The following is a 27,616-nucleotide window of genomic DNA, read 5'->3' on the forward strand; positions in this document are numbered from 1 at the left end:
GCCATTTCCTCTTGTACTATCACTTGTTACTTGGGAGGAGAGACCAACACCCACCTTGCTATAACCTCCTTTCAGGTAGTTGTAGAGAGCAATAAGGTCTCTCCTCAGCCTCCTTTTCTCCAAGATAAACAACCCCAGTTCCCTCAGCCGCTCTCCATAAGACTCGTGCTCTAGACCCTTCACCAGCTTCGTTGCCCTTCTTTGGATTCTCTCCAGCACCTCAATGTCTTTCTTGCAGTGAGGTGCCCAAAGCTGAACACAGTATTCAAGGTGTGGCCTCACCAGTGCCAAGTACAGGGGACAATCACTTCCCTAGTCCTGCTGGCCATACTATTTCTGATCCAAGTCAGGATGCTGTTTGCCTTCTTGGCCACCTGGGCACACTGCTGGCTCATATTCAGCTGGCTATCGATCAACACCCCCAGGTCCTTTTCCACCAGGCAGCTTTCCAGCCACTTTTCCTCAAGCCTGCAGTGTTGCATGGGGTTGTTGTGACCCAAGTTCAGGACTCGGCACTTGGCCTTGTTGAGTCTCATACAATTGGCCTCGGCCCATGGATCCAGCCTGTCCAGATCCCTCTGCAGAGCCTTCCTATCCTCAAGCAGATCAACAATCCCACCCACTTGGTGTCATCTGCAAGCTCACTGAGGGTGCACTCAATCCCCTCATCCAGATTGTTGATAAAGGTATTAAAGAGAACTGGCCCCAGTACTGAGCCCTGGGGACACCGCCTGTGACCGGCCTCCAACTGGATTTAATTCCATTCACCACAACTCTTTAGGCCTGGCCATCCAGCCAGTTTTTTACCCAGCGAAGAGTATGCCCATCCAAGCCATAAGCAGTCAGTTGCTCCAGGAGAATGCTGTGGGAAACGCTGTCAAAGGACTTACTAAAGTCTAGGTAGACAACATCCACAGCCTTTCCCTCATCCAGGAAGCGGGTCACCTTGTCATAGAAGGAGATGAGGTTAGTCAAGCAGGACCTGCCTTTCATAAACCCATGCTCACTGGGTCTGATCACCTGGTGGTCCTGTACATGCTGTGTGATGGCACTCAAGATGATCTGCTCCATAACCTTCCCTGGTACTGAGGTCAGGCCTGTAGTTCCCCGGATCCTCCTTTCAGCCCTTCGTGTAGACAGGCATCCCAGAAAAGAGGATTTACATAGTTCAGAGCCTCCCTGGCTAATCCAGTAAAATCTGCAGTGAGAATCACAGTCAGCTGCAGTAAATGGCCACCTACAGCGAGAGCCATCAAAGCTACCTGCTTTTCTGTCACAGAATGCCCCTTGAAGGCAATAGCAACTAAACAACATGGTTGCTGACTGTGAAATTATAGCCTCAGTATTGGGGAACAGATGGGAGTTTGGAAAGAATTGCTTAGACTTAAGTGGGACAGAACTGAGAGCTTCTCAAACTATTGTATTCTGAGCTCAGGTAACACTGGGAACACTGAACAATGATGTACCAATTTTGTTGGTTGACGAACTCAAGAGATAAGCATGTGATAAGCTGAAGCTAAGGCTACATTCTATATTTGTTTTATTAAATGCCTGCTTCTGATATCCTAACCTTACGATCTTACCAATGCAAGTTTTTACTGTTTTATTTATAAGCCTCTCTAATATTATGAGGTGAATCATGATTCAGACAAATCAGAGGTATGTAGTATGAATAAAATTTCTGAGGAACCTTTATTCCAGAACATTTTTAAACTCAATGGGAATTGAGTATTTTCTGCAAGTCCACTAGGGACCAGTGTAGGAAGAACATAAGGATGGATGTTTTAGATAATAGCAAATGTCCGTCTAGTCTAGAAGTTGGTCTCTCAAAAGGAGATGACTAGGCAATGTGAATGTAGGACAAGCATCTATGGTACTTCACCTAATACTTTCTCAGCTTCCACCATATCATGGTTTAGGAATGCCATGAGCCAGAGATGATCCATGTGTTTTACTAAACAAGTAATAGATTCTTTTTATGACATTTTTGAGCTTCCACTGAACCCACATAAACTTTTGGTATTCAAAGAATTTGGGGTTAGGAGTTCCAGAGCTTCACATCACACACACTGCATGAAGAATCACTTTGGTTTGTTCTGAACTGGTCATCAGGTAACTTGACCTTAAGGTAAGTTGACTTTAATGTCTTACTAGCACTTCTTTTTTTTTGAAATGTTCTCTTGACTACAAGCTTGTTTCATGTGAGAGTGGTATTCACAGATGCTGAATTTGGGAAAGAGTTCCTTTCAGTAGATAGATACTGATCTAGCAAGGCGGCAATGACTAAAACATGGCGTCTTCCAGCTACTTTAATTCTGGACAAACTTCTACGGTGTCAGACTTAATAGACTGCAATTCACACAACTCCTGGAAGATGTACCACAGTTTCTTCTTCCTCAAGCTATACTTAAAACAAGGAAGAAGAGTGTACATCCCTCACCCCACCTTTCACCTGTATGAACAAGCAGTGGAGAAAATAGCCTGGATCAGTCTCTATACTTTCCTTATAAGTGGGAGGAAAGACCAGCACCTCAGATGCCTATTAGGCATATGGGAGATAGAAAGGAGAAGGAAGGGAGCATGTATTTTCCGTGAACCATCAGTGAAGGAGGAAAGAAATATAAACTTCTTGAGGCAGGGAGAGACAGAAGAAGACTCTTACCCTGTCACCCGCATGCAAGTACTGAATAAGTTTCATATGGTAGGCCTTGCAAATAGCATCTACTTCATTGTTGGTAATACTGAATTTTCAAAACAATTATTCATTAAAAAGTAATGCTTTAATAAAATGTATTAATTTTGAACTATTACTTTTAATTTCTTTTTGGTTTTTAGTTTTAATGTTTAAATGCCAAATTAGTTTAGTTTAAATGCCAAATATAAGGATTTAGTGTAGCTTGATACAGGCACAAATTCACATAGAACAGATGTCATGGAAATATGTTGAAAATATGTTTTATTTTGCTCACAACACAATCAAAACTTAGGATATATTTAGAATGCATTTAATGCCTTGTTAAGGTATGTACCTGGTTACACATGAGCTTTCCCTATTATTTGTCCAAAATCACTGCAGAAAAGACTAGTCAAGAAAATTTATGGGCTACTTCAGGCTGAAATTTGGAAAAAAACATATATTGTATATTCATTAATCAATGAGAGTCCTTTTTACAGTCTTGTTTTGTGCCAGATACTGAAAATGGATCTGTTAAGGGGGAATCTTCTAATTCATAAGGAGCCCTGCTGAAATTACTGAAGTTCAACCTACAGATTTTATTCATAACCTTTCATCCCACAGCTTCTAGAAAGCCACAGTTGTCATCTGAACCATGTTGCATTTGTGTAATTTCATATGTTACTGCAAGTTTCTCACTAAGTAAAACAGAGTCACAGGTATATAGGTATTTAAAGGGAGCTAAAATTTAAATCTAATTTGAATCTCCAAGTCAGTCTTTGGACAGGCATTTTTCAATCTGAGGTGAATCTTATGCTCACTAAAGAGTGAGTATAAGATAATACTTTCTGTAGCAATGCAAACAGAAAGTATAATAGGAAGCAGTCCTGTAGATAACTATTATCTAATAATTATTATGCCACAAATTTCATGAAAAACCTCTTTTGCACGATTGTGAGGAATTAACTTCTTTTGATCTATATGGATGCATGTCAATAACAGAAACTTCAAAGACTGTAACTTGGTAGATAATTGAACAGATAAGTTCAGACAGATTTACTACAGAAAAATATTTTACAGATTAGTTTGGCAAAAGCAAGATACGTCATGTTGATTTCAGCTGGTGATTGTGGGGTAAATGCATTCACAGTATACAGTACTCACAGTACCAGTTATTAAAGACTGAAACTGGCATAGAGGTTTGCACTACAAAGAAAGCAACATACTCAACTGTAGATACAAATTAGTTCTAAATTTCTCTATAATAAAACCTGCTAAATGAGCAGTAATAACTTCAAACTTCACTGTTTTGTTAGATGTTATGTAACTTGAAATTTTTCTACAACAAGGAATTCTCTTGACCCTCAAATTAATTAGTTTGATTGCTGCTTTTATTTTTATTCTTTCCTAAGCCTGTCGGTAGCAGTGAATTACTTGTGAAGAGCACAGAATGGAATAAAAAGGCTGGACTGAACTAATGTGTTGGAGGGAGGATAAAACCTTTGCAATTTATTAATGTATTCAAAAGACTGTTACAAAACTTTACAATTTAATTATTGGAAGATTATAGGACTGCTTCAGTGCTTCTGTACTGCGTTAAATAAACTGTACGTGCAAGGAGTAATAAATGAAATTGTTAATTTCAGTGCATCCTTAGGGAATAGCGTGTGTGTGGTGTGGGGTTACATTATTTAGAGCTCCAAATGGATTTGAGTTTATATACAGTAATAAATCTTAACTACATTGTTAATTAACCCTGCCTCAAGCCCCTTTTTACCTAAGGAGTTGAAAGACACAGTGTCTGTTAATATAACTCACCATTCATATTCTTAAAGATGTTTAGGACTGGGAGGATTTGCCGATAGTAGGGCACCAAGGCCTCCCCCACCATGTCAGCTGACACCACCAGGTGCTGGAGGATTTTCAGCGTGGTGCAGATAACCTGTCGGTTACGAAGGCTCAGTGCATCTGTGATGTAGAAAGAACAACGGGCAGAAAGCAGAATTAATTCCTAAAATGTAGAGGGAGGGGGGTGGAGTCCTCTAATGGACAAATTTAATTAAACTGTACTCTGCTGGGGATTGTAAGTGGGCCTTTATTAGCCCAGCTTTGAAAGATCCCAAAGATGGATTGCAGTCCTGATGTTATAAAACACTGCCTTGTCTGATTGTTATTTGTTCCCACAATTTGTGCTGACTCTTCAGTAACCCGAAGAATGCAGCTCATTATTCCTTCATGCTGCCTGTGTAATACTGGCATGGTCCAAACAAAAAAAAAATAACATTCAGTAAGTACCATCTGGGGCCAATGGAACTGTACAACTGCAAGACAACCTGCAAAGGTTGACAACAGATACATTCTAGTGCAACAATTAGTGTTTGTATGTTTGTACTGATTTATTTCACGATCATTTTATTCATTCAACTAACAATTCCTACTATTCTGAGAATCAGTACAATGAAGCAAATGTTTGTAGGAAAAAAACTCCCACAAAAAAACCTTGTAGGCTTTTTAAAAAGACAAGCATTCTAGAAAAAAAAAAGATTTTGTCTTGCTTGCTTAGATTTTTCTCTTAGCTTTCAGTGTCATGCTTCTAATCTTATGACACCAAGACATTTCATAAATACCTTTTGTTTCTCTCTTGATTTTACTAAAAGCAAGTACTTTGCATTCTCTTCTGTAATTAAAAATGAGTCATGCTTGAAATATATATGCTTTTTCTTGCAAAATCCCTCTAGTTATAAACCTCCTCTGAAATTATGCAGTTGGAAGCAGTTGTCAAATTTGGTACGCTATTATTTATTGGACTAATTCTCTAGTGTTCTGCCCATTTACATAGATGTTTACATCATTGCACTGGAAAAGGAAAAACTGTAACAGATAAGCTCATATTCAATGCTATATGTTTTAAAATCACAGAAGGATATAAATATGTGATTCAACATAACTTAAGTATAAGCACTTGTAAAAAATTACAGTAAAGAACACATCAGAATTTGAAGAGGAGTTACTAACAACTTCTTCAAGAACTGCCTTTTCGCACTGAAGAAATGGGATTAGGTATTTCTGGCACTAAGTTTTTTCAGTGCACAGGAATGACATTTCATAGGGAATTAAGTAGTATTCTCACATAGAAGCAATGTCAGTTTTTCCACCTCTTTAAGCAAATGCACTGTGTCCCACCCACTTCTGCTTCTTATCACATGCCTACCGAGTGTTAAAAATCAGAACCAGAGCAAGTCAAAGCAAGGGCAAGGCAGATTGGTTGTGTGAATCTGTAGAGACTGCTCTTGAAAATTAACTAGTAAGTAATTTCCCTTCATGCCTCTTTGCATGCTTATGAACAACATCCTAAAACTACTGCTAAACAACAGAGTTAGAGAGCCCAAGGTATAAAGGCACTGTAGTGCATCATAGAGTGATTCTAAGTTAAAGAAGTGTTCATAGAATCATAGAATGGTTTGGGTTGGAAGGGACCTTAAAGATCATCTAGTTCCAACCCCCCTGCCACAGGCAGGGACACCTTTCCACTAGACTAGGCTGCTCAAAGCCCCATCCAATCTGGCCTTAAACACTGCCAGGGAGGGGGTATCCACAAATTCTCTGGGCAACCTGTTCCAGTGTCTCACTACCCTAACAGTAAATAATTTCTTCCTAAGATCTAATCTAAATCTACCCTCTTTCAGTTTAAAACTGTTACTCCTCATTCTATCACTACATGCCCTTGTAAAAAGTCCCTCTCCCACTTTCCTGTAGGCCCTCTTCAGGTACCGAAAGGCTGCTATAAGGTGTCCCCAGAGCCTTCTCTTCTCCAGGCTGAACAACCCCAACTCTCCCAGCCTGTGTTCATAGGAGAGGTGCTTGTGCCCTCTGATCATCTTCGTGGTCCTCCTCTGGACTCACTCCAACAGGTCCATGTTGAGGTCCCCAGAGCTGGACACAATACTCCAGGTGGAGTCTCACGAGAGTAGAGGTTGTTAAATGAAAATACAGACTGAATTCCATACTTCTTACTTGCCAGACCCTACTGTAGTCACCAGGCTACACCTAATTTCATATTGTCTCCGAGCACATTAATGTGTGAACAGGAAGTCCATCAATGCAGTATGCTCACACTAAGTTGCAGCAAAGGGGTTGGCTACTCCAAATTATTCTTTCATGGGTAGATGTTCTAAGGCTGCTTTAGCAAAGGGAGACCCCCAGATACAACTTTAAAGATTAGGCCAAATCCCAGACAGGAAAATACTCTTTTACAGAGGAACAGGCATTGCTCATTTTCTTAAAGAAGTGACTGGAAGAGGAAGCTCTGGCATTCCAACATATAGATATATTTATCTCTAAATTGTCATACACAGAAATAGTAGATAACTGAATTAATAGGGAAATTATCATTAACACTTGTAATTTTCAGTACAACAATTACTAGTTAGAATCATAGAATCATAGAATGGTTTCAGTTTGAAGGGAGCTTAAAGATCATCTAGTTCCAACCTCCCTGCCACAGGCAGGGACACCTTCCCACTAGACTAGGTTGCTCAAAGCCTCATCCAATCTGGCCTTGAATGCTTCCAGGGAGGGGCATCCACAACTTCTCTGGGCAACCTGTTCCAGTGTCTCACCACCTTCACAGTAAAGAATTTCTTCCTAAGATCTAATCTAAATCTACCCTCTTTCAGTTTAAAACCGTTCCCCCTCGTCCTGTCACTACATGCCCTTATAGTTATTCATATGAACATGAATGAATATTTGTATTCATTTGTAGGAATGAGTTCATACAAACATGAATAAAATGAATAAAGTTAATTATTCATACAAACACTAATAATTAACTTAAGTGACATAAAAATTAATCAATGACAGAAATCACAACTTCTTAATCCTTAACCAACAAATTGTACCCTCTTCCATGAATAGCTCTTCCTGACTGCAGAAGCTGGCCTAGAGGATGGGAGACCTTATTTTTAGGCATGCAGAGGGTGTCATGTAAGTGGCTGTCCAATCACCCCTAGGAAGGACTTTTTTTCTGCAGATGGTTTTCGCAGTTTCCTGTTTTCAGAGTTCTGGCTTGTGCAAAGACAACTCTGATTTAAGTGTCCTGGTAAAGATTAATTCCTTAATAAAGTCAATAGTGTGAATTATGCCTCATGACTTAGAAGGCAACCCAATGAGCGCAGTAAACTGAACACATACTGAATCCAGAAGAATGGTTTCAAAGAAGAACTCATCACAGAACCTGTGATGCAAGTTTCCTTACATCTGACTTGTGCTGCAGGGGTGCTTGCTGGAACTTTAAACAGTAATACTGGCACTTGTTTCATCTGCATGCTAGAAAATCAGCTGGATACTTGTCCCACCTCCCTCAAAACAGAGGCATCCCATCCTCCATTTGACACACAAAACAAAAGACAGAATTTGGATCAAGATTTTGAGTGCTAAAGTGATGGCTATGGTAGAATCAAACAGATTGCAGAATTTGAGCCTGAAGCCCTTCAAATTGCAGAAATTTGCAGTGTGTCTTAGGAAAACACTTCTAAATATCAAAAGTAAGATCAAATTGACTGCACAACTGTAGTTATTATTATTGAATATTTGGACTGTGGCATGCATAGCAGTCAACAATCTCCTGGCTTGATTATATTAGGCACTGTATAAACATTTAATTAGAGACAGTCCCTGCCCCAAGGATACATCAATTTCAAACATATGTTTATCTTTTGGAAATCTGGTAATTATTTTCTGTGTACTACCATCACTGCAGATCATTCTCCCACATGAATTAAAGGAAGAAAATTTTAATGCAGTATATGAAATAAATACACATCAACATTTTAAAAATGTCAGTGATATCTGGAGGTTAAGAGAAATGGAAGAAAGTATTAGCATTCTTACACAGGAGTAAAGCAGACCATTTAAAACTCTTAGCACAGGACAGCTACATATCCCTAAAGAAGCAAACATGCTTAATATAAAAAGTATTCCAATTTGAAAGAATGCAAAGCTGTTGCCTCTTGATCTAGAAGTTTGCTGTAAGATGTGGATCTTCACAGTAAAAGCAAAGAGAATGACTGGTTTCCTTCTCAGTTAAAGGTACCTTTCCTCTCCCTAAAGGGTTTTTAGAGGACTTCCATCCCTCAGTGCTATACTTGTCCCTTTTGGTCATCTAGTCTACATGCTACACATTGTACAATTCTCTTAAGCAGTAACTTCAAAAAAAGACCAACCCAATAAATTGATTCTGTTGCTTGGCAGTTCCAATGTTTTCTCCTTTAAAGATACATAAACTTGACAATTTTGCTTGTGATGAGGATACATACTTTTCCAGGAGACCTTCCATCTTGAATAATTGCTCAATGCAAGTACATAATAAAGTATTTATTTCAAATATATTTTATTTTGTACTGCTACAGTTTTTCCAAACAAGTATTTGCTGAAGTTCATCACAACTTTCTTAAATAAAAGAGAATTTTAAAATATTAGTAGGTTAAATATGTGGTGTAAAGGCTCAGTATGTGAGTCAACTCTGTATTCTACCATTCAAAGCCACAGTAATAGATAATTATGAAATTTGAAAGCATATTTGAAACACTGAACGTGTTTGGGATAGAAGTTTTTCACAGTGCTGTTTATTAAAGCTTGCCAGCAATGAGCTGATATACAATGCCAATTCATTGATAGCTTCAGTGAATTTTTTTTCATTAAATTTTATTGGCAATTGATGTAAATTTATAATTTTCTTTTGTTAATTTCCTTTAAGAGCAGAGACTTTTCTTAAGATATATGCCACTTGTTTGCTTATCCATTTAGACAGAAGCAGATAACATATAAGGCAATAGAAATTATTATTTTAAAACATTCAAGTCTTTTCCTTGAATAACACTTCTAACATCTCAAAGAAAAAGACCGTGAAGCTCTGTAAGTTGATATTTTTTATTTTTACGTGGCAGTTTGGAAAATCCTATCTCAGACTCAGATGTTGCCTGTAATAGAAGCCACTGTTCTCATTTTTGGGATTGATACGTTTTATAAGCCAGGAAACATGACAGCATTTCTCCCAGTGTACAGTGGATCTTTGCCACAATGTATTTTCACAGAAGAGATCAAATCAGAACGTTCTTCCCCAGACAGAACATTGATAGCCTAAACTTTACAGAATCAAATTAAATCCCTGAAACTTCCATCTCTTCTCTAAACATTAAAGTTTAGATTTTGGTAGTTATAATTAAAGTTACATTGATAATTCAATTCTCTTTAATTTGCACTGGCCTTTAATTATATTCAACCTTTTTTTCAAATATATCTGTGAATCAATGTTTAGAAATGCACTGACAGTTTCCATTTTCTATTTAGGTCTCACAACCAAAGATTAAAACCAATTTAGTTTGCATTCATATCTATCTCCCTCTCAACTGTTAAATGAGGCACCTGTTTTAGAAAATACTTTGCCTGAAGCAGAACAAGATACAGAGAGCAGGTCTCCTGAAGGGCAAGAAGCACTCAGGATAAAGATGCTTTGATTGTTGTGATCTACTTAATCTTGTTGAACAAGGGCTTCTTTTCTTAAATTCACAGAGTCAGGTTTAAAGAACTGCTAACATGAAGTGTTCTCAAATGCAAATTATTAAAGTGATACACACTTCTCTTACAGAGAATTTTGTCCAAAACTTTCAAAATGCATAATATTTAACTACCTGAACGGATATAATAGAAGTATCATGCTAATTTTACAGAACAGTAATGAAGGCTGTTACAAAACACAGTGCTTAGATCAAGAGTGAATAAAAAGCAGAATAACAACCTTGTGTTCTGTACTTTTTTAAAGTCAGGTAAGATCCTGAGCCAATTTGCAATATACATGTACAGATATTTCTTCCAGTACAACTCAAGGAGTGGTGTGTTGCAGTGAAGTGATGGGAAGGAGGAATAGAGGGAAAGGTATGAAAACCTTAGGCCAAATTTGTCATCAAAGAATTTGTCCTGTAAAGCCAAAGCCTAAGGTGCAGAAAAGGCTAAGTTCCATAACTGAATCATTGATACTTTCAAGCAACATGATCTATCAGAATACTGAAACGAAAGTCAGTGGCTTTTTTTTCCCAGCTCTAGTTGTGTTTGTAATTGTAGTGTTTTACTAGATCAGCACCTATAAAACTTGAATTCTCTTAAGATTTGCAGGCCCTGTTCAGCTGACTAGTATAAAGAATACACCAAGTATAGAGTCCCAGAAATGTTCTCAGTGGCTATGACAGTCTACAGAGTTTCCATCCATTCCTAGATGTACATTCTTCCTCTGTGCTGCCTCAAGCTACTAAACTGCACTGAGTACCCACCCTCTCAATGAAAACAGCTTTGTTATCAATGAAATGTGATACCATTTTTTAAAAAAGATTTCAGGAAAGATCTGGGGAACCAAAGACCAGTAATATTGGCACCTGCAGAAATTAATATAGTGTTCTAAATGTATTGTAGGCTCTTGAAGAAGAAGAATGTGGACAAGAAAAGCCTGATAATACGGTTTTCTTAGACTTCCAAAAGGTATTTGATAAGGTCCCTCACTGAAGCTTTTGAAACACTTAACTGCCATGGTTTCCATATAAATAAATAAATAATTGTTTAGAGACAGGAAATGAGGGCAACAGTAAATGGCCATGGATGGGGAGTATCACTAGTAGAGCCTTGCAGGAATCCGTACTGAAGTTCATGTTCTTCAGTAGATTCATAGGTAATTTGGGAGAGATGTTTACTAACAAAAACCAAAGTTATTCCAGATAACTTGGTTCCAGATAACTTGATTCCAGCCAAAGATAAGGGCTGACTCTGAAGAACTGCATAAGGACTTTACAGTACAGCATGACTGGGTGATAAAACAGCAGATGAAATTCACTACTAATAAATGTTAAATATTAATAAATTAATTAATAAATTAATAAATTCAGGAGAGAATAGCGCTAACTCCAACTTCAAAAGTGAGAGACGTTAATTGCAGATTTCACTTTCCAAACACGGATGGCATTTCTCTTTATTGAATGACAAAGACAGTTTCTCCTCATAGACAGGAGTAAAGAAGAGTAATAAAGAATCTAGTTTCTATACCATTTGAGATGACCACTTTTGAGTGGAAGAATCTAACATAAACTTTCTAATTGCAATCACTTGTACTGGTTGATGAAGCCTACAGGGGAGAATTGCTTTGGTATTTAAGAATCAAGACAATTTATTTTTTTTAAAATAAGGGACCTTTGCTTTCTTTAAAAGCATTTTAAGTCTATAAAAACAAGTTTGTTTAGAGTTAATTTTCAGTCTGTGATCTTAACAACCAGAACTGGTTCTCAAGAGCAACAGCCAGTCAGAAGGAAGATAACAATTCCATTAAAGGCTTCATTTACTTTCTGTAGATGACAGAAATCAACTTACATTATTTACAGAAAGAAAAAGACTACAGCCCAGAAAACCATATTTATTTCATAAAAATATTTCAGCATTCTGTGAAATAAGGAAGTATTTAATGACTATTAAATACTTCTAAATACAGTGAAGATATATAAGGAGAAATATAAACATGCTTAGAACAAATGCTAGCAACAGGTTCAACTTGACTTATCTAAACGCAATGGTGACACTGATTTGACATTAAATGTGAATTAACTACACTGTTGTCCAAGACAACAATCCACATTTTACATGCAAATGCAATGTGGAGAATAAGAAAACAGAAATCAGTTCAATTTAGAAATCTATTAAACATTAAAAAGGACTCTGTAGGTGACACTGAGGAAGGACTGCTCTGTTCTTTTCTCTTTATCTGACTCTTAATGAAACAGTTTCAACAAAGTTCAAGGTATCCTTGATTTACTGTGTCACAAAAGGGATTTTTAACAGCATGGAAAAAGCCTCAAAAAGGAAAACTTCAATGTTCCTTAGGATGGAGTTTATTCTTTTTGGACACAATCAGAAGTGCTGGTCAGCTGACCACAACTGTGGTCAGCTGACCACAATTGTGTAGAAGTAATACTTCCATCTAAGTAACAACTTAAGCACAAAGACATGACCTTTGTTGGCTTCTAGGCCTGAGTTCAGATTGCCTATGTGTCCATTTTAGGATTCACAGCACAGAACAGAAAAGATTCTGGCAAGTGGGTGATCCAAGATACTTAAGTGTTTAATTTCATATTATTTTCTTCATTAGCAAAGCTGTATCAAGATGTTTCTACTGACCATCTCTACTCATTTACTCCAACTTCCGTGCTTTTGCGTACGATTCCTTCATTTGTGATAGTGCAGCTATAAACTAGACCATTGAAACGATCGGGGTTGAAAAGTTATGCGACTCTGAAAATATTTCGGTTTTATTTTAGGTTTGGTGGTTTATTTTTTTTTTTTTAACAAACACATCTAGATGTGAGATTCACTGATTTTCTCCACAAACAACTGCATTAGCAACAGTCAGTTGCAGTGAAATGGAGTGTGGGAGCTAGAGTGATTGGTCAGTTTGTGTGTGAAGGGCTTGGAAAATCCTACAACTATGTTGCCAGCAAAGAAAATGTAAATGGTAGCATGCTCACTGCCTTTGAAAGGAGAGGAGGTGCTTCCATACACTGTGTTGGATGTCCCTGATGTTACTCATAAAAATATCAGACAAAGGCATAGTAACTTCCTGCCCCCTCAGTGTTTATGTCTGCATTTGTCTCTCATGTTGAATCTGGGGAAATCTGTGGTCAGGAAACTCAGAGTTGCAGAAGTCTAATAAAAGCAAGTAAAAGGACTTACGGCTTTTCTTATTTTTCTTATGGCAATAATTTGACCCAAAAAAATGAGTATCAAAAGGAATTTTGCATTCCCATAATGACCACACAATTTAGAACAGTTTTCCATTGACAAGCACATGGTAGAATGGGCATTTCTCACCCTTACATTCCTTTTACTGGCTATTCTCAGCTGGCTATAGGTAATGGTAGGCCCCAAGGGAGTTTTAAGATACATCATGCATTATTGAAAGACATGGCGGGGCCAGACAGATCCCTCTGTTCCCTAAAAATAAGGGAACTCTCACGTGACCTACAGGCAGCTTTGCTCGCAAGGGTGTGTGTCTGGCTCCTGTTCTGCTCTCTGCCACCGATGCAGTTTGTGATGTGGGGCAAAATCAGCCTTCTTCTACCTCTTTATCTGTCTGCAATATGAAAATAACAATACTAATCCTTCTGGCAAAGGAAAGGTATTCTGCTGTGTGTTGTGCATCAGAACTTTCATAATACCTCTACAAAGCACACTGGCCATATATCTCATTTTATAAATCTTTGCTCTAGTTTAAATAATTAAGACAATGGGTTTGCCTACACGTTCTGTGAAAGGGAGTAAAAAGTCTTAATACCTTAAACTATTCACATTTTCTGATTTTTCATTTTTTAATTTTTAGTTGGATTCCTTACAAGTTTAACATATACAGATAATTTGTTTTTCCTGGTTTTCATGCCATGCAATGACTACATTTATAAACTATTTTATCATGTTTTGTCACTCTAAGGTACAATATATTTTGAATCTTTATTTTGAGAAATCAAAATATATTTTGAACATTTTTCTCTTTAAGAAATCAATGCCTCCAAACTGAGATTTTTTTTCCTCTGAATTTCCAAAAAAGAGTGCCTTTCAATGTGACAAACAAAAATAAGCAATTATTTTTCAGCTAAATAGCATTCTTCCATATTATTTTAATAGTATTTGAGGTATTTTAGGAAAGAAAGTGGACCTGTTAATTTCAATTATCTGCCTTTTGTTAGTCATTACCTATTTGCATAACCAGAAGAAAATTTGTTGAAAGGATTTGGGCTTACAGTAACCCACAGATTTATTAAATAATATAAGTTTCATTTTTAATGATATAGTGCTCAAAATGTGTGAACTTTAAGCAAGGACAGGTGGAGGATAGATTTCTTCTTAAATCATTAAAATGTAACACTGAATTCTAATATTTAATTTAAAAAGTTTTTAGAGACCAGGTCTTTAATAATATTTTCCTTGGAGGCACATGCATGTGAGAAAACTGCTTTTAAAAGCATTCTATCTGTAGAGTTATTTTTCTGTCTTTCTTGTATTCCTTTCCCCTCCATCATATATATTACCTTGCCTAACAATCAACTGATTCACTCTTTCACAGTAGAAATATGGTAGTGGTCTAGAAGACGACTGGTTAATCAGATATACCTCACCCAGTGGGACACTTTAGAGACAGTAATACGTGTAAAACATAGCTGAGTTTATCGTGGATGCACCCGAGACACAGAAATGTATAGCTCTGACTTCACTGCTATATTACACAGTCATAGCAAATTTCAAAACTCTTACAAGCACACACTTTCAGATTCCTTGAGATGGTGGTGTCTTTTTTCAACATAAATATGGCTTTAATTAAGAAGAAGCCTTTATCATTGATAACACTCAGACCCTTCACACGTTCAAGCCGATACAGAAGCTTTTTTAAAATAAAAAATAAGCACTATACAATAAAACAAAGCAGAAACAACTAAATTTAGCTATCAGATTCTTGAATGTGTTCCAGCATCATAAATTACGATTTGATTTAAAAGACTATATATCAAACCCATAGAAATATCCTTACCTATCAGTCTCTTTCTAATGCTAACAGCTGTGTAACAGTTAGAGCTTCCAGGTAATTATTTCTAAGCTAGATTCTGGTCTCAGCAAGACTTTTAAATCCTAACTGAGCAGCTGCTGTCATAAACTTGCAATCTTTTTTGAAGAAACGATTTCAGCTTTCAAAAAAGAAGATACTACTATAAATATATTTGGGTGGTGTTGGAAATACAGTTTTAAAGAAAATACATGATTCCTCTCTTTATGTGTTTCCCTTTTAGAGAGAAAAAACTAACATTTTTTCGTAACCTTTCACAAGTGTCGCTTACAGAGTAAATCATTCTGAATATTGTACATTCCTTTCGACATTTTCAAAGTCTACAGTAAGATAGAGATAATGACTTCTATATTTAATCTTTTTAAATGGAGAATAAATTGAATGAAAACACTACAATTCTGACCCTTCCAATACTATTATTTCAATATTATCAGGCTCCAAACTACATTCCCTTTCACCTTTTCCAAAACTGTGTTTGACTCTATTCATTCTGTATCACAAATACAATGAATCCGTTTTGTTCTGTATTAGTGTGGATGCTGAATCATCTCAGGAAAATAGGACAAAGGACAACAATGATATCATTACTGATCAACAATAAAACAGAAGCCAAGTTTAACAAATATGAAGTTCTGTTAGTATAGATGTAGCATGAATACTTAAGAATCATAATACCTAACTAAGGAAGGATGATGATTCAGAATAACATCTCCTCAAGCTACTGATCTAAAGAAACAGGAAAGGAAAAACCAATATGTCTGAAAGACTAGGTGTTTCAAGAAAAGTTCTAGTTTTAGTGGTATTACACTTGTATTAATATATTATTATCTTTCACGTAATTTTTCTATTAAAAACTATATTTAAATATATAAAAACTTCAAAGCTAATTTTTTTTAAATGCCAAAATTTTACATACAAAATTAATTAGTGAGGTAGAAGTCCCAATTTAGATAGATATATGTATATGCAAAGTAATGAGAATGATGATAGAAAATATATCTAGTGAGTAAATATAAGACAACTGTAGAATAAACAAAAGGACAAAAAGAAACACAATTCTATAAGTTTCGTCTGGTGATTTCTCCTGTCATTTTAGATTATTTGGTTTATATAGTAATGGATTTACATAATAAATATACAAAATCAGGTAAGACAATGTCACTTCATATTTCCAAAGACCAAGAGCCATATTGTAATAAGAAAAACACTGACCAGTCTATTCTTCTGGATTACTGTACGTACCAGGTGATTGAAGGCATAAGCCTTCTGGTCTTATACCTTACAATCTACTCACATTTGCAATAATCTCCATGAAATGTACAGCCTGTCATGTTTTATTGCTTAATTAGCAACTTGTCAAAAATCTACACTATATAAATACAACTTCAGGTATTTTTTTTTTGTATATGTTCACCTACTTTTTATTGGGGTAATGAGCTGAGGAATGACAGGAAGAATCTTGTTTCCACCATGTTCCAGCATGTCATGGATTCCTTGACGAGCAAAAAACTCACATGGAAATGTCATTTCACAAAGGCCATCAAAAAACAAAGGCAGATAGTAATCATAGTCCAATGTTTCAATCTCTCTCTGAAAATACAAAATAAATAAACAAATAAATGCAATTTTTCAGTACTAATACAATGTGATCAGACTGACAGATAGTTCATGCTATCTACACTGGTATGTTTAGTAAATAATACTTAATTTTTTATCACTGCAGAATATCATTAAGTCTCAAATATGGTTTATTTTAATAGCCAGATATTGAAACCAGAAATATCAGAGCAAAAGAAAAGAACAAAAATTAATATGCTCCCATATATTTTCACTTTTTGATAAGTCAGTACCAGATTTTGATATTCTTGCATATACACCTTACTTTGTAAGTTACCCATAGGAATCAAATCAGCCATTTAAAAATAACATTCTGTTTATTTCAGAAAAATCTGATCTTTACATCTTCACTTGGACACTCAAAAGAACAAATAAGAGAAAGAATCCTGTAACCAACAAATATCCAGCACAGCACAAATATCAATATTTGTACAGAATTCCCAACTTTCTAGAATATTGACCTAGTTTTATTTCCTATTAGTTTCAGGAGCAGAATTCTAAAGAAATTCCATGGGTCTCTGTTGTGAAAAAGGTAGAGAAATTAGGTACTTATTTCTACTAGGAATCTCCCTCCAATCCTAAAATACAAAGTGTGCTAACCTTCCCAAGTTACAGACTTTGTGAGGAATTTTGCACTTTATCCTAGTTTTCTTCCCCTTTCCTTCTTCTATCAATCAGCAGTCTGATGTTACCTACAGTTAGGATAGCTGGAGAGAACCAGAAGTTGTTTGCTTTCAGCCTGTCAAAGCTCTGAATACAGCTAAGAAGTGACTCAACATCAAAGCACTTTCTGTGAACAGAATGTGATTTCTCAAAATCACTTGGAGATCAATCCATCTCCTTAGGCATCCACTTCTATCTTTAAAACACTGCTTAGCTGCTACCCTATTTTTCCAGTCAGATTATATTTTGGAATTGGGTACATGCTTCCTTCTTCACACCTAACAAGCTTTGTCACATAGGCCAAGCTGAAGCTCCAAATATCCTAAAAAAAATTGGTCAGGTTAAGCAAACAAATACCCAGCCCTTGATTTGGGGCCAGTAATCATATTCTCACTTGAATTGTGGAAGAAAAGTCTGAAACAAAGCAGCCAAGAATTGAACTTGGGCTTCATACTTCTTGGGTAAATCCCATAGTCAGTAAGTAGCAGACATATATTCTCTGTTTGCAATCATGATTCATTTTCCTCCCTGCTTGACTCTGAGCAGATCTGAATCCTGGTCTTGCACATACTAGCTACTGACTTGACTGCTTCAGTCTTTCATGTTGAAACTGATCCATCCGTGATAAATGAAAATTAATTGGAACAGATACTTGGAAGTAAGACCTTTACATTTGCTGTGACCATCTCACTATTGGCAGACGTAGTGCCAATTACATACTTACATAGTCTCACATGCACTGACTGTTAATCTCTTATAGGAGACTAAAAAGAACAATTGCGTAATATCTGTTCAACCATGTGAATGAAATCAAGTTCCTGTAATGAACCATACAGAAGAAGGAACAAATAAAACCCATATTTCCTATTTTCATACCACTATATATCATGGCTTCTCTGTAACTTTTTGCTCATTGGCTTTTTGTTTCACAAGGAAAAACATCTTTTAGGGTCAATATTGCAGAGTCAATTTGTGAGAAAGTTCAAAAATAACTATACCAAGCAACCATGTATGAAGACCTTTAAAAAATAAGAATCAGAAGACACTTAATTCCTAAATTGATGCATTTTGTATTTCTTGAGGACATTCAGCATGCTACTGACAATACTTGTGAGATGGTAAAAGAAGTCTGCCCCCAAAGTCACTGAGAAAAGAAGGCAGCAATATAGCAACTACAAATTTCTGGTGACAAGCCAAAGTCAGAGGCCAAATTGTTCATTACAGCGAGAAACCTGTATCAGGTAAGAAATGTCCTGGTGGTCAAAAAATCATTGACAAAAAAGCAGTACCAAGAAGAAGAAATTTTTTCCTGTTCTCTGTCAATAGCACAATAAGATGTCCTTCAATATTTTTCTTTTTAACTTTTAATTTGTAGTTTATAAGATTATTAAATTGCTTTTTTTTGTTATTGAATGTTCTAGTCTCAGAAAATCAAAACCAAAACCTACAACAGTTACTTGTGTCTGGGGAAAGCTTTAGATGTGAAAAAGAGAGATATAATTAGTAATGTGTGGGCTTTTTTTTAAACTGGGGAAGGGTGTGTTTCACAAGGAAAAACACCTTTATCAGATTATGCCTTTTTTTTTTTTCTAGAATCCATTTCTTACATGGGTTTTCGACAACTCTTTCAAAATTACAAACTATTTCCATGTAAAATATCTTTGATGGATACACATCCATGTTAGATTAGTGAATCAGGATTTGCAACTATTTTGCTCAAAACACATATAGTAGAATCCCTCTTTTCTTTTCTCCCACTCTTCACTAATATCTCCTCTAACTGTATCTACCAGTTATCTTTCTTCTCAAAGATGTCATATTTCTGATACTCTGAGCAATTTTTCTCAGCTGTTCTTTGCTCTTGAAACATGCTTTTTCTGTTTCAGATATAAAAAAAGCTTATGTGTTCAAAAGCTTGTCAATGTTTTTCAGTGAAAAAAACTGGACAATAAAAGGTATTACCTTTATCTACCAACTCTGTTTTACAGTTATACATTACATATAGAAAGGAATGATATATTAACTTTAAGGTGAGTATGATTTCTGCATTTAAAAATAAATCTGATTTCACCTGACACAAAAGCGTTATTATTAATAAAAAATCTCTACAAAATATCGGCACAACAAACTGTAGATCATAAAGCATTTGTGCGTACTCCTCACTTTGCAATTAGTTCCAAAGCCACAAGTGGCTGGCAACTGGCATGGCTCTGAAAAGGACTCTGATTTCTAACTCATTTCTTGAAGTGTCAGCTGTCCAAGCATACAGCCAATTTTTACTTAGCATTTTGCGCTCTATAATAACTCCCACAATATGGAAGCCAGAAATATTTTGCCTTACATTCTATGGTGTGAAATCCTTTCCTTCTGCGTTTACTATTTAGCGTTTAAAAGTGGCTATTATACAGCTGTTCAGAGAAAAATGTGATTTTTCTGTTTACGCCCACAAAATTCTTTTGGTTTTCACATCCACCCACAAAAAATGCTGATTAAAGCTCAAATTCTTGGCAAAACTTGTCCACATCCGACAATAATGCTGCAGCTATGGATTTTAAGAAGAAATCTCACAATAATTACTATGAACTTCTGTACTAGTGGTTTGTAAGTTGTGAGAACACAGCCTCTGACTTACCAGTAAATAGGCCAACTAATAAAAATTTGTGTGTTACTATAAAATACAATCACAAAACAAAATCTCAAGTCTAGATTGTAAATAGTAAAAATAAGCTTCATGGCTAATCTGCCTATTAAATGAAGAAAGCAAGCTATTTGAGAGAACTTAAGGTACAGAAGTTTGACAATAAGGTTGTTATTGGCCAATGATACTTAAAGTAATCTGGTAATCTATAAGGCAAACCTGGGTTTTAGAAGGTAGTGTTTAAGATACATAATTTTCCATTTCATTTCACATAACTGATTACATAATACTATATGTCTTTTATATAATTATCCAAAAATTGGATTTGATCTCCTAGAAACATTATATCTACTGTTTATGTACTCATTTAACATCTTTATCTAAGGCATTAAAATTAGGTATAGTAAAAGAAACTCTGGGATTGATGGCTTGATAAGGACAAACAGGAGTTTTTGTAAGGATTGCAAAGACTTTGTAAGGATTCTTTGGTAAAATAATAGTTCCTTTTAAGACTTGTTTTCCATTCTATACCAGCTATTTCATCTCTATTTTCTAGGTTAATGGAAAGAGCAAAGCAGAAACATTCTTGAATAGTCTCAGTTTTGAACTGATTTTCTTCCAAGATTTCTTTCAAACTTCTTTCAAGGTTTCTTTTCCCTCTACCCATTGCATTTCACAGTTTTTCATTTCTTGCTTTTAGTATATTTGTCTCTTGATTTGTACTGGGATGTTAGTTTTAATCTTCACTATGGAGCAAGTAATGCTCACTAGTGTTTTCTAGACTTGATTAGATGGAGCTTTTAACATGGTAACTTTGCTTATGGTACTTACAGTTCAAAGCTCAGTTCTGCTGCTGCATTTAGTCCCTACAAGTTATTCAGTAAGAAATTATTCTCTTTTTAGTTTGCTGTATTTCACCTTTCAATACATACTGCATAGGCTCACACTACAAAGATTCTCTGTTGATAGAGTTTTAGTCTGAATTATTACTCGTGTCCTATAAAAAAAAAATGAAAATAATTTGTGCCTATATTTTGCATTCTGCAATGAATTGATAAAATACTGACCTTAAAACAAGTGGAAGACTATCAAACTCAAAGAGAAACAGATAATGGCAAGGGAAAAAATAGATAAACACCCTGACAGAAATCTTTTAACTCAGTCAAACTGAATTTAGAGCCTTTTTAATACATTCTGTAGATATTTAACTTCCCACAAGAAGTTAAATAACAAAAGGAAATATTTTTCTCCCATGGATAAATTAAAAGAAGCAAAAATAAGAAATGTTTTTGGAGTGTTATTGTACTGGCTATCTGAATTCAGCTCTGAAATATCATTTCATGTAAAAAAAAACCCCAAAATACAGAAATGTTACATAGATGATAATTTTGAATTTACTGCATTCCCTATTACCTCCATGTTAGTTACAAGAGTAATGCTGTCATCAATAAAAATAGATGAGAAAAGCCAGGGAGAGGTATTGTTCTATTATATTTTATATAGTAAGATATAATTCAATTTTCCATAGTATTCTCTGTATCTTGATGTCCTATTGCTCTTCTAAATGAAGTTCGAACAAAGTAATATTTAAGTCTGAAAGCACTGAAGAGGAGTATGATATGGAAAGTTTCCCAACTATGATGTGCACCTTAAAGTAATGTAGTTCTAAACTCTTTCCTCTTTCTCATTTTAGGGGCATATAATCAATAATTATTTTCTAGCTATTTTTCCTATCAGCACAATGAGGTTCCTTCTACATATAGCTCCAAAATGAAGCAATACAACTCTTTATCCCTGCAGACTAATTGCCTCATTTGTCTCTCTCCCTCATTTTCCCACTGCTTTCTCTCAGCTGACACTGCTGCCTAATCCATGTGGATTCTTTTCAAATTATGGAGAAATACTCATAATAAAATGCATTCACTTACTTGTGGCTCATGCTTGATATGTATGAATGAGAAGCATGACTGAAACAGAAATGGTTTGATCAAAATTATTTGGCAATATGGCAAAACCAGTCTATTAATAACCTACTGTGAACAGCAATGGCTAGAACTGGATATGATCAAGACCTCTGTAATGTTGCTGAAAATCAAATACTCAAATTTATGTCATTACAGCTGACATACTCCACATATATTATTTGGACAACAACTGCTACGAGCAACGGTGATGGTCCTGCATCTGATAACCAAAACCTTTTCTTTTCAGTTGCCATACCTGAAGGTGACAATCTCATCTTACTAGGGTTATTGAGGTGAGGAAAATTAACAGTCAAGAAGAAGGTCATATTATTCCCTAAATAACTAGAGGATCAATGATTGGGTGAGGAATGGGAGCAAGCAGAAGGAAGATATAAATTTATGTGAACTCCTCCCCAGATAGAGAGAGGGTAAAAAAACAACCTGAAATCTCTTCCTATAAATGCAACCTAAGAATTAACTTTCTTTTTAAGAAATGGATTCTCAGCTACATGTGTGAATCTCTAATAGTCTGTGAGCTATGCAATCCAGAAGATAATCTAGGACATTTCTGGGGAGATGGGTTTCTATCCTTGCATTTTCATAAATCTTTTTAATTGTACTGCCTGGATTTAGATTTTATAAATATACACTTCTCTGGTAATACAGATCCATCAGGTCTTGCCAATACAGAGGAGGGTCAGTGTATCATACAGGAAAAAACAGGTTGATAAAAAACCACTGTATTATGAGATACAGGCTTTATAGTATGACATGCAACATTGAAGTGACAGACTAATAGCAAGGATTTCTGCTATAGTACAGGAGTTCATCAGTGTGGTATAATAAGACAGGAAAAAGTTGAGCAGACTAATTAATCATTATGAGCCACCAATATGACACAGATATGAAAAGAGTAAATATTATTTAAAATGTATGAGATATTTTTAGTATAGACAGAAAAGCATTAACGCTACTACACAAGGCAGTTGTGAGAGCTCACCTGTTATTATCATCAATTTACCATAATATAAAATACCCAGATTTTATTCCCATTAATTCTTCATTGGAAATAACATGGACAAAGTGATATACAGGAATACTCCACACTGAAAAAAGTAAAGGAAATTAAGTGGTTTTTAACTTGTTCTTATTTATCTGGATTCTGATCACATTAGATTACCTGAGGCAACTGATTTCTAAGCAAGCATGTAAAATACACTATTCTTCTAATACAGCAAATAGTTGTAGACTATGCTTAAACGATTGCTTTCTTTTAATTGATGGGAAGCATTATAAATAGAAGATGAACGCACCCTGAGAAAAGTGCTCTGTAAACATGACTCTGACAAATGTGGAACGTACTCCAGAATTGTTTGTGTGAAGCAAATAATGGACCACATGATAACCTCGGTGGCAGACAAAAGTATCTTCACTACTTCAGAATGTATGCTTATCTATTTACACTCTTCTTGCTGCTCAAAGACTTGCTGACACCTTGTTAGACACACACAATCGTTCCATTTCTTTTCTTACATGATTTATTAATATGTTGTAAGAGTTCCACAAGCACAACAAATGTGAAACTTCAGATTAAGAGAGAGAGGCATTATTTCTACACATTTTGCTAATCTCTGTTGGCAATTGCCTAATATGAGCATTACATGATGAGTAAAGATAATTTGCACTTACAATAGCCATGCAATATTACATGTATCATATACACCTAATTTGAGAGGTGAATGGGAATTAATAACTCCTCAGGCTTCCATAGCCTGGTGGTAGATTAAGTTCCACCCTCAGATGCAACATCTGAGAAATCCCCCACAGCTGCACTTAGGCACCAGCAAGAATCACAGAATCACAGAATCACAGAATCAACCAGACTGGAAGAGACCTCAGGAATCATCGAGTCCAACCGTTGCCCTTGCACTACCCTGTCAACTAGACCATGGCACTAAGTGCCATGTCCAGTCTTTTCTTAAACACATCCAGAGATGGTGACTCCACCACCTCCCTGGGCAGCCCATTCCAATGTCTAATAACCCTTTCTGAAAAGAAATTCTTCCTGATGTCCAATCTGAACCTCCCCTGGCGAAGCTTGAGGCTGTGTCCTCTTGTCCTATCGCTAGTTGCCCGGGAGAAGAGGCCAACTCCCACTCCACTACAACCTCCCTTCAGGTAGTTGTAGACTGCAATAAGGTCACCTCGGAGCCTCCTCTTCTCCAGGCTAAACAACCCCAGCTCCCTCAGCCGTTCCTCGTAGGTCAGACCCTCCAGATCCTTCACCAGCTTGGTCGCCCTCTTCTGGACTCGCTCCAACACCTCAACATCTTTCTTGAAGTGCGGGGCCCAGAACTGGACACAGGATTCAAGGTGCGGCCTCACCAGTGCCGAGTACAGAGGGACGATCACTTCCCTAGACCGGCTGGCTACACTATTCCTAATAGAGGCCAGGATGCCATTGGCCTTCTTGGCCACCTGGGCACACTGCTGGCTCATGTTTAGCCGGCTGTCGATCAGCACCCCCAGGTCTCTTTCCACCAGGCCGCTTTCTAACCACTCTTCCCCCAGCCTGTAGCGCTGCATGGGGTTGTTGTGGCCAAAGTGTAAGACCCGGCATTGTTCTTGTTGAACCTCATGCCATTGGTCTCGGCCCATCTATCTAACCTGTCCAAATCCCTCTGTAGGGCCTTCCTACCCTCCAGCAGATCGACACTCCCACCCAGACTGGTGTCATCTGCAAATTTGCTGAGGGTGCACTCAATCCCTACGTCTAGATCATCTATAAAGATATTGAACAGCACTGGCCCCAGAACTGAGCCCTGGGGAACACCGCTAGTGACCGGCCGCCAGTTGGACTTTGCCCCGTTCACCACCACTCTCTGGGCTCGGCCATCCTGCCAGTTTTTAACCCATCGAAGAGTCCACCCATCCAAACCCCGGGCAGCCAGTTTGTCTAGGAGGATGCTGTGGGAGACAGTGTCGAATGCCTTACTGAAGTCTAGATAGACTACATCCAGAGCCCTGCCCTCATCTACTAAGCGGGTCACTTGGTCATAGAAGGAGATCAGGTTGGTCGAGCAGGACCTGCCTTTCATGAATCCATGTTGGCTGGCCCCGATGCCCCCATTGTCCTGCATGTGCCGTGTAATGGCACTCAGGATGATCTGTTCCATCACCTTGCCTGGCACCGAGGTCAGGCTGACAGGCCTATAGTTCCCTGGATCGTCCTTCCGGCCCTTCTTGTAGATGGGCATTACATTTGCTAATTTCCAGTCATCTGGAACTTCTCCAGTTAACCAGGACTGCCGGTAGATAATAGAGAGCAGTTTGGCAAGTTCATTTGTCAGTTCCTTCATTACTCTGGGGTGAATCCCATCCGGGCCCATAGCCTTGTGGGTGTCCAACTGGCACAGCAGGTCACTAACCGTCTCCTCCTGGATTACGGGGGGTTCACGCAGCCCCCCATCCCTAACTTCAGGCTCTGGGGGCCGAGTCTCCTGAGGACAACCGGTCCTGTCATTAAAGACCAAGGCAAAGAAGGCATTGAGCACCTCTGCCTTTTCCTCATTCCCTGACACTACACTACCCTCCTCATTCAGCAAATGGTGGAGGCTCTCCTTGACCCTCCTTTTGCTGTTGATGTATTTGTAAAAGCTTTTTTTGTTATCTTTGACCGTAGCAGCCAAATCAAGCTCTAATTGAGCTTTGGCCCTTCTAATCTTCTCCCTACACAACCTGGCCACGTCCCTACAGACCTCCCAAGTTACCTGACCCTTCTTCCAGAGCAAGTAGGTTCTCTTTTTTTCCTTAAGTTCTAGCCTAAGTTCTCTGTTTAACCAGGCCGGTCTTTTTCCCTGACGGCTTGTCTTCCTACAGACTGGGACAGCCTGCTCCTGAATATTTAGCAATTCCCTTTTGAAGCATGTCCAGACTTCCTGGACTCCTTTGCCCTTCAGGACCGATTGCCAAGGGACTCGGTCCACCAGCCTCTTAAACAGGCTAAAGTCAGCCCACCAGAAATCTAAGGCAGAAGTTCTACTCTTGCCCCTCCTTACTTCCCCCACTATTGAAAACTCTAACATTTCGTGGTCGCTACTCCCAAGACGGCCTCCCAAGAAGCAGAGGACAAACTCTGTTCCTTCACTATAGAATGCACAAAGAATTCTCATTGTGAAGAAGAAACTTTCAATTTTGCAGACACTTAATTAGACACCAGTGGACATGTCTTCTCTGAAAAGGAAAACAAAGAGGATAACACTGTCCCAGTAATAGGCAAGGGGAGGAGGCTAGGTAGAGATTAAATCTCCGCCTCTCCAAGGCAGAGTTTGAAGGCAGAAGGACAATAAGGAGGTGGCTGCCAGACTATCCCACTACCTTTTTGAGGAAGACATATTGATCTTCATTTATTTACTTTGTCCAATATGGAGTTCATTTTAAACTTTATTGGAAGAAGAGTTGACCAGTTTTTCCATCCCAACAAAACACATACAATGCAGTATGTCAGTATAGAACTAATTTAAAATTGACTTTTTGGAAAAAATAGTCATCTTTTGCTCAAAGAATGTTTGCTACCATTTTAATAAGATGAAACCTAACACTCTTATGTTATTTTTCAAGAATTAATTGTGAAGGTAAATCAGGAGAGTGTCAACTGATTCTATCCGATTCAGGAAGCTAGTGGTCAAGTAATTGTTTTCTTATTTTTTGGCATTCATTTCCTTTATCTTTGCCAATTACTCATGCAAAGCTGACTGTCAAATTAACCTGAAATTCTTTGGTTTTAATAAAAATAACACAAAACAGAAAATTCAGAGATAAACAGGAACATTGGGACAAAGACACATAGAAAAAAGTGTCTGTTGGAAAAGTTAAAAACAACAATAATAAATCTGAAGATTTATTTTGTTTTAATTAAACCATAGCATAAAATACCAGAAAACCTTCTACAATGTAGTGCACAACTAGGATTGTCCATCCATCTGATTTTGTCATAAGTTTCTGTCCTGGTTTCGTGGGGATAAAATTATAAAATAAATTTTCTGCTACATTTTGTTTTAGTTTGTGGCCAGCTGTGGTCTGGTGATCAAGGCCATCAGCAGTGAAAGCCAGGGCAGCTGACCCAGGCTGACCCACAGGTGTGTTCTGTAACAGTAACGTCAGGTTCACTATAAATTGGAAAGCTTGAGGGGGGGGGGAGGGCTTTCATCTCTCCCTCTATGGGCTAAGTATAATTTTGTGTCTTTTGTGTTAGCATTGATATTGGTTTTCTTATTTTATTAAATCTGTTTAAATTTCAACCCATGAGTCTCCCTCCTTTTCCCAATTCCCTTTCTTGGTCCGGGAGGGAAGACTGGGTGATAGAACAACTGGTTGTTGTTTAACCCCCGGAGACAGTTTCAGATATACACATAGTA

At 37.2% G+C, this 27,616-nt stretch overlaps 1 protein-coding gene across 1 annotated transcript in view; it reads right to left on the reverse strand.

Annotated features, from left to right (window-relative positions):
• Positions 1-27,616, reverse strand: part of PACRG (parkin coregulated) — a 265,627-nt gene that overhangs the window by 104,043 nt on the left and 133,968 nt on the right. Inside the window, exons 4-5 of the mRNA XM_068396027.1 lie at positions 16,736-16,907; positions 4,493-4,642 (exon numbers count right to left, since the gene is read on the reverse strand). Of these exons, the coding sequence (XP_068252128.1) occupies positions 4,493-4,642; positions 16,736-16,907 (322 nt within the window). The remainder of the gene's footprint in view (positions 1-4,492; positions 4,643-16,735; positions 16,908-27,616) is intronic.

This window comes from Nyctibius grandis, chromosome 1 (assembly GCF_013368605.1).
Source record: "Nyctibius grandis isolate bNycGra1 chromosome 1, bNycGra1.pri, whole genome shotgun sequence".
NCBI classification, from domain to species: Eukaryota; Metazoa; Chordata; class Aves; order Nyctibiiformes; family Nyctibiidae; genus Nyctibius; species Nyctibius grandis.